The sequence below is a fragment of the Molothrus aeneus genome, chromosome 6, assembly GCF_037042795.1.
Source record: "Molothrus aeneus isolate 106 chromosome 6, BPBGC_Maene_1.0, whole genome shotgun sequence".
Lineage (NCBI taxonomy): Eukaryota > Metazoa > Chordata > Aves > Passeriformes > Icteridae > Molothrus > Molothrus aeneus.
The window spans coordinates 62411339-62419547 of record NC_089651.1 but is presented as its reverse complement, the minus strand read 5'-3'; the positions used below and the strand labels follow the sequence as shown (position 1 = coordinate 62419547).

General features: G+C 55.9%; 2 protein-coding genes across 2 annotated transcripts in view; one reads left to right on the top strand and one right to left on the bottom strand.

Annotated features, from left to right (window-relative positions):
- Nucleotides 1–717: 717 nt before the first annotated feature.
- On the bottom strand, nucleotides 718–5069 carry FKBP3 (FKBP prolyl isomerase 3). Its single transcript, XM_066551266.1, has 7 exons — nucleotides 4811–5069; nucleotides 4609–4710; nucleotides 4425–4532; nucleotides 3787–3922; nucleotides 2817–2884; nucleotides 1660–1757; nucleotides 718–945 (listed from the first exon to the last, which is right to left on the bottom strand). The coding sequence occupies exons 1-7, from the start codon at nucleotides 4919–4921 to the stop codon at nucleotides 891–893; spliced, it is 678 nt and encodes a 225-aa protein (XP_066407363.1). The 5' UTR covers nucleotides 4922–5069; the 3' UTR covers nucleotides 718–890.
- Nucleotides 5070–5306: 237 nt separating this feature from the next.
- Nucleotides 5307–8209, top strand: part of FANCM (FA complementation group M) — a 60822-nt gene continuing 57919 nt past the window's right edge. The window contains exons 1-3 of the mRNA XM_066552502.1: nucleotides 5307–5736; nucleotides 6771–6943; nucleotides 7830–7907. Coding sequence (XP_066408599.1) covers nucleotides 5307–5736; nucleotides 6771–6943; nucleotides 7830–7907 — 681 coding nt within the window. The remainder of the gene's footprint in view (nucleotides 5737–6770; nucleotides 6944–7829; nucleotides 7908–8209) is intronic.

Genomic DNA, 8209 nt, shown 5'->3' with positions numbered 1-8209 from the left:
GCCCTGGCTTGGATGTGGGGCCATGGGATTGTGAAGCAGGAACACTGTGGGGCTGTGGGATGGGAATGCTGTGGGATCATGGAGTGGCAGTGCTGTGGGATGTGAATGCTGTGGGAATGTGGAGTGGGAACGCTGTGGGGCGGGAATGCTGTGGGGCTGTGGAGCACCCATGCTGTGGGGCTGTGGAGTGGAACACTGTGGGGCGGGAATGCTGTGGGAGTGTGGGATGGGAATGCTGTGGGATCATGGAGTGGCAGTGCTGTGGGATGGGAATGCTGTGGGGCTGTGGAGCACCCATGCTGTGGGGCTGTGGGATGGAAATGCTGTGGAGCACCCATGCTGTGGGGCTGTGGGATGGAAATGCTGTGGAGCACCCATGCTGTGGGGCTGTGGAGCACCCATGCTGTGGGGCTGTGGGATGGGAATGCTGTGGGGCTGTGGAGCACCCATGCTGTGGGGCTGTGGAGCACCCATGCTGTGGAGCTGTGGGATGGGAATGCTGTGGGGCTGTGGAGCACCCATGCTGTGGGGCTGTGGAGCACCCATGCTGTGGGGCTGTGGAGCACCCATGCTGCGGGGCTGTGGAGCACCCATGCTGTGGACTGGGCTCCACAGGAGGGAAGGAGCCCTGGCTGGGTGTGGGCCCTGCTGCTCCAGGGGCTCTGCAGTGCCCGGCAGAGGAGCGGGGGAGCACAGACACAAAGAAGGGAGGCGCTGGCAGGTACAAACTCTGCTTTAGTGGTGGGGCTGTCACTACAGCAGCGGGGCAGGGACAACACTCAGCACTCATCCCCACAAAGGCACCGCTGTAACCGGAGCCAGGAGTTACAGCAACGCCAGCAGGAAGCTCTCTCTGGCAGAAATGGATTCCCAGCAGCACAGGGAATTCTTCACTCAATATCCACCAGCTCCACTTCAAAGAAGAGTTTTGCATTTGGTGGGATCCTGTTGGCAAACGTTAAGGAAACAGAAAGGAAACAGCCCGTGCAGTGACCCCTCCCTGGGCAGGGAGTGCCCAGCTGCTCCCCAGCCTCTCCCCTGTCCCTGGGATGGCCCTGACCTGGTGGGACACCCCGGATGCAGCCACAGCTGTGCCCAGCAGGAGCTGTCAGGACACAGGGACAGCCCCACGGACACACCTTCACCAGCACACCCTGCTCCTCCCTGCCCTGAGCTGCCCCAGCCTTGCCTGCAGCTGCGGGGCAGGGCCTGGGGAGGTCACACTGTCCCACTGTGTCCAGGCAGCCCCTCAGATCACGGGATTCCAGCACAGGAGAACCATCCCTTCTCCTCCAGGAGGGTTGGGAAAAAGAAACAGGTCTGCATGAAACACTGTGGGATCACTCCTGCACCTCCTACTGCAGCTGTATCCCAGAACCAAGTGTAACTCTGCCCCTGCCCCTACACTGGTGAGGATCCCCATCAGGCAGAAGCATTTGCAAGCAGCTGGAATAAAAATGCAGGTGGAAAACAGCAGCAGGCTCTCCCTGCATGAGTTTTACTCCAATTGCACCCCCAGGAAGTGCCCAGAACCCGTGAGTGGGAACATCCTGAGCCTGCTGTAACAAGTGAACCCCTCTCCTGTATGCCTGTCCATAAAGCACCTCCTTGTCCCCAGCATTCCCAGGCTCCCTGAGGAGTCAGGCCATGGAAGGATACTTGGCATCGGGCTGCCCCTTCTTGCCATAGCCCCACTCGGGCTCGATCTCCAGCTGAGCCTTCTCTCCTTTGCTCATGGTCAGCAGGGCCTCGTCCCACTGCAACGACAGAGCAGCTCCAGCCGGGGATGGGACAGCGGCCACTGCCCTTCCCAGCTTCTCCTGGGGCTCCAGGAATGCCCCAGGTGCCCTCCCCAGCTCTGTGCAGCACTCCAGGAGGGTGTTCCCTGCCCCCCCACCAGCCCACAGAGCAATCTGTGCCCCCGTGCTGGGATGACACTGGGGAGCAATGGGAACACATCCCATTAGCATTCCCAGCTGCAGGATTCCCTTCCCAGGGAGCGCCCAGGGATTGCTGCTGTCCCCACTGAGGGAAGGCTCTGGCACCCACAAACCCAGCATAAACACAGGGATAAACCTGGGCCACTGCTGCTCCTGCAGTGCTGCCCATGGACACAGCCCCTCCCCAGCTCCAGCCCTTCCCACATCAGGACACCTGGAGCAAAGGAGGCTCCTTGTGGCTCTGCACAGCTCCTGCCAGGAGGGCGCAGCCGGGGGGACTCCCAGGGACAGGGACAGGAGGAGCAGGAACGGCCTCAGGGTGGCCACAGCAGGAATTTCCCCATGGAACGGGTGCTCAGGCCTGGCACAGAGTACGGCCCAGGGAATGCACACAGGGATGGATGGATGGATGGATGGATGGATGGATGGATGGATGGATGGATGGATGGATGGATGGATGGATGGATGGATGATGGATGGATGGATGATGGATGGATGGATGATGGATGGATGGATGGATGGATGGATGGATGGATGGATGGATGGATGGATGGATGGATGGATGGATGGATGGATGGATGGATGGATGGATGGATGGATGGATGGATGGATGGACGGATGGAGCCCTGGGATGCCATCGGTCTCAGCTGCTGTGAGACACTGACAGGAGACTGACAGGGCTGACCGCAGGGAACAGAGCTCATGTTCCAAGCTCAGCCTGACGAGGGAATGACTGAGGATGAATGTTCCATCCCCCAGTGCAATCCCTTGCAATCTGCCCCCACAAGAAACAGAACCCACAAACTGCACCCTAGTCACAAACCACAGGCTGGAACTGCCCAGGGACTGGGAGGGAGCCCTGAATGCTCTACTTACACCTCGGATCACTTTTCCTACACCAACTTTGAAACTCAAGGGCTTGGCTGCTTTTTTCTTCTTTGAACCTGGAAAAGAGTTTTATGTTCATTTGCCTCAACATCACACCAGCACACTCCACACCTCTGTAGAAAATTGCCATTACAATCATGCTTTATATAAATCGCTGTTCTTCTGATATTATTTTTAGCCCAATATCAGATTTTCAAGGGAAATATTAAAGCTGTGCACTAAAAACATCATTAAATGTTCAAGCTGCACCAAAGCATCTTTCAAACCCCAAAAGCTCATTCCTGAATTACTCAAGTTGTCTGTACAAGTTATGGACTTATTAAGGAACCAAGAAAAGTCAGCAGGGAACATACAAGTATGAGGAATTACAGACAGTATTCCAGTGACTTTGGAATACTGTTCCTGAGTGTGGGACATCACTGCTGGGAAAGCCCTTCCAGTATTGCACCATTTCATACCCCTAAACCCTCTGATCTGTCACAAAAATTCCCTCAGGGAATACTGCACACCAGAGTATTGAAATCCCTCTCATTCTAGTGCCTCCATATGCAAAGATTTACCACAGAATGGCCCCAAGATGTGTTTATTTAGAGAAATGCAGCACACTGCTGGTGCTGGAGTTCCCTAGGCACCATCTCCCCTGCAGATTGACTCCCTGCATTCCACATTCCCCGGGCCTGGAATGCCAGAAGCCAGGGCTGGCAGGATGCAGCCGTGTCACTTGACACCAGGCAGTCCTAAAATACTGCCCTTGCTAGCTCATGGAAAATCAGGGTCGGGAGCTGCAGGGCAGCTCAGCAGCACCATGATAAAGCTGTTTGTCAGGAATGCTCCCAGACACACCTTCCAGGGGCAAACCCTGCCCACATCTGCTGGAGGAGCCCAGGTAATTCCCTCTAGGAGCATTTGCAACCAGCCCCAGGAGTTTATCTGCACATCTATATGTCCATAACCTTACTTGATTGAATATTGGTATCGAAGACTGTCCCATCCTGCAGCTTTCCTGTGTACCAGCAGTGGACAGTGTCTCCCTTCTTTGGGAAGTTGGTTTTATCTCCCTTCTTTAAAATGGATTTTGTGTACTTTGGTGGCCCCTAAGGTTATAAAAAGAGAATTATGACCGGGGAGTTAAACAATCTCAGATATCCAAGACTGAACAACCACTGAGTTTAAGGCACCAAAGAAGACACTGTTAGTGAATGATGTGTTCATGTTACTGCAGGGCTGCAACATTTGGGGAAAATGCAGCTTAAGGTTAAGGCGGGGTATGAACACCAGATTTCTTATTGTAACCATGTTTTTGAAGACATAGGATCACACAGCCTCCTGAGCTGGAAGTGACCCACAAGGACCATTCTGTCCCTGCCCAGACCCCCAACAATCCCACCCTGGGCATCCCTGGCAGCGCTGTCCAAAGGCTCCTGGGGCTCTGGCAGCCTCGGGGCCGTGCCCATTCCCTGGGGAGCCTGGGCAGTGCCAGCACCCTCTGGGGGAAGATCCTTTCCCCGATATCCCCCTAACCCTCACCCCGAGACAAGCCACCCGCATAATTTGATTTTCCGGGCGAAAAACGCGAGTCGAGGGCATCACACCAACCTCCTCCACAGCCTCCTCAGCCTTCACCGCCTTCCCCTTGGCCTCCTCCGCCTTGGCCGGCTTCGCCTTCTCCGCCGCCTTCTCGGCGCCGTCCGTGCCCTTGAAGCGCTGCGGGGGGAAGGATGAGGAGCCGCACGCCCGGCCCCGGCCCTGCCCGAGCCCAGCTCCATCCCCACGGCCTCACCTGCGTGTGGAAGAGCTGCGTGTAAGCCGCGATCAGCTGCTCCTTGTTCGCCGTCTTCGCCACGTTCTTCACCTGCCCCAGCAGCTTGTGTTCCGCCAGGAACTGCGGGACACGCGCGCCAGGCGTGAGGGGAATCAAACAACCAAAAAAACCCAAACCTCCCCCACACGACTCCAAATTATGGATTATCCCCCGCCATTACCGCCTGCGCCGCGTTCTCCTGCAGGAATTTGATGATCTCCTTCTTGGCCAGCGCCTCGCTCCGCAGCTCCTCGGCGCTCCAGGGCTGCGCCGGGCCCGCGGCCGCCGCCATCTTCCCACCCACCTCCCGCTCCTCCTCCGGAGAGGAGGGCTGGGAGCCGCCCGACAGGGAGAGGGGCGGGCCGGGAGCAGGCCAGGGAAGAAGGGGAGGCTCCGGAGGCGCTTCCCGACCGTCCCCTTCAGCCCCGGCCGAGCGCCCAGCGGGAATTCGGGGAGGGGCGCCGAGGGAGGGACAAAATGGCGCCGCCTCGGGGCTGGCGGGGCACGCCCTGAGCGAGGGCAGCGGCGGCAGCAGCGGGACCTGCCCCGGGCTTGGCGGGCGCCTCACGGCGAGGGGAGGGCCGGGAGAGAAGGGAGGAGGGCCGGGAGGCGGCTCCCGTCCCTCTCGGCGGCGGTTTCAAGCGGCGGCGGTGAGGCAGGGCTAAGATGGCGGCAGGATGAGCGGCGGCCGGCAGCGCACTTTGCCGCAGGTGTGGCGGGTGCCTGAGGGCAGAGCGGAGCGGGGGGAGCCGGCCGGGGACAGCGATGACGAGCTGCTGCTGGCGGCCGCGGCCGCGGCCGACCCCGGCCCGCCGCAGGGCTTCAGCGAGGCGGCGGGCTCCATCTGGATCTACCCCACCAACCTGCCCGTGCGCCCCTACCAGGAGCGCATGGCCGGCGCCGCGCTGCTGGCCAACACCATGGTGTGCCTGCCCACCGGGCTGGGCAAGACCTTCGTGGCCGCCGTGGTCATGTACAACTTCTACCGCTGGTTCCCCTCGGGCAAGGTGCTGTTCCTGGCCCCCACCAAGCCGCTGGTGGCTCAGCAGATGGAGGCGTGCGGCCGCGTCATGGGCATCCCGAGCCGGGACATGGCGGAGATGACAGGTACGGCCGCTGCCCGCGGGCTGCCAGGCGTGAAAAGCCGCAGTGTGAGGGAAAAAATAAAACATGAGAGGTGTTTGAAGGGCTGACTGCTGGTTTGGCCGTAGTTAAAAGCACAGGTCGCCTGTACAAAGGGTGAAGCGCTGCGGTGGAGCCCTGGGGTCACAGCGTGCGCGTCTCTGCACACGCAGAGCGCTCTGTGCGATGCTGAAGCCAAAGAATAATGGCTCTTTAAATCCACTTCAGAGCTGGTTCTGCCCCTCCTTCTCATCCCCTTGTCACTTTCCGTGTCACTTTTATTGTCGCTTTCCTTGTCACTTTCCATTCATCTTTTTTTTTTGCAGCCCCCCTGAGCTGCAGTTTATTCCTCACTGCGGTAACAACCTTGATGACTGAACCCATAACCTGGTTTGAGACCCAGACCTTCCCCACAGGTGTCTTAAGTGATGTACCGAGCAACTGGCATTTGAGCTTCCAGCCTTGATTTCCATGGTTCTGGATTTAATCTTTTAATTCAAAAAACTCTTCCTAGTCATTGTACTGCATCAAGGGAAATACAGGTTGGATAGTAGGAAAAGGTTTTTCATGGAAAGAGAGATAAAGTTCTGGAATGGCTCCCCATGAGGTGGTGGAATCATCATCCCTGGGTGTGCTTAACAAAGCCTGGATGGGCACTGGGTGCCAGGGTTCAGTTGAGCTGAGCTGTTTGGGATGGGTTGGACTCGATGGTCTTGAAGGTCTCTTCCAGCCTGGTCATTCTGTGAATATTCTGTGTTCAGTGAGGGTGGGCAGGCCCTGGCACAGGTGCCCAGAGCAGCTGGGGCTGCCCCTGGATCCCTGGCAGTGCCCAAGGCCAGGTTGGACATTGGGACACTCTGGGACAGTGGGAGGTGTCCCTGCCATGGCACGGGTGGGATTTAAGGTCCCTTTCCAACCTGACCCATTCCATGATTTTATGTGTCTGCCAGGTCTGTCACTGTCAGATCTTGGGCCATACCTCGTTCTGAGTTCCCTGATGTTGTTTCTTTGATTTGCAGGAGGAACCCAGGCTCTGGGCCGGCAGGAGCTGTGGAACACCAAGAGAGTCTTTTTCCTCACTCCTCAGATAATGGTCAATGACCTCTCTCGTGGGACTTGTCCTGCTATGGAGATCAAATGTCTGGTTATTGATGAAGCCCACAAAGCCCTTGGCAATCATGCCTACTGCCAGGTAGGGCTGGAACCACCCCACTCTTCTCTCCCAGTCACAAAAACCTTCCCCAAAATTGCTTCCAGCATCTCCATAAAGCAGCAGGGTCATTGCTGTGGGGAGATTGTCCTTGAGGTCCTTAACTTTGTTTGAAAGACATCCAACATTCCTGTGTGTTGTCATTGCCTTATTTATTAATAATACCTGTAAGGTATCTTTTTCAGTGCCTCCATTAAATTGTAATTTTGGTTTAAAGATAGTTTTGGCTGGGCAATGTTAAAAAAACCCCAGTGTTTTTATAAGGTTCTTTAGCAGAGATAAATCAGTTCAAGATTTCTTCTTAAATTTGGTGTTTGTGTTGATTAGCTAAGGGTTTGTTGAAAAAATTGTAGTTCCATGTAGTATCATGAGCTAATCTCCTGAGAGCAATAGGTGACCTAAAAGTTACTTTGATACACTGGAGAAATTTATTGGATATTTGTGGATTTCAGATAACATAGGATTAATCATCTGTGAATTACATTTTTTAGAGTTTTTCTTCAGACTCAATTTTTGGCAGCTCACCCAAGTTAGTGGGCTGTCAATACTTTTGGTAAATCAAGTGAGAAATCATTCCATAATTTTTCCAGGTTGTTCTTGGTACGTTTCCAGGATGCCCCTGGATCCCTGGCAGTGCCCAAGGCCAGGCTGGACATTGGGGCACCCTGGGACAGGGGGAGGTGTCCCTGCCATGGCAGGGCTGGCACTGGGTGGGATTTGAGGTCCCTTTAACCCAAACCATTCTGGGATTCAGCATTTTTGGAGTGTTTTGTTAAGCCTTTCCTGCTTAGTGTGCATTTTCACTGCTGTAGTTTGTACAAGGAAATCATCTCCTCTCAGGGCATTAATGGAGCTTTCCTGCTCTCAGGTTGTGAGGGAGCTGAGCAAATACACAAATCAATTCCGGGTCCTGGCCCTGAGTGCCACCCCAGGCAGTGACACCAAGGTGAGCCACAGCTCCTTGTATGGTTTAAACAATCAAGGGTGAGGGGCAGCTCTGTTCTTTGCCTGAAGCCTCTGCAGGGTCCTGAGGAATTCCACGTCAGGACTGAATCCATTTACAGTCCATTGCTTGGTGAGGTTTGGTGTTTCTCATGCTGTAAACAATATTTTAGTGATTTGTGAGGGTGGGCAGGCCCTGGCACAGAATTGCCAGAGCAGCTGGGGCTGCCCCTGGATCCCTGGCAGTGCCCAAGGCCAGGCTGGACACTGGGGCACCCTGGGACAGTGGGAGGTGTCCCTGCCATG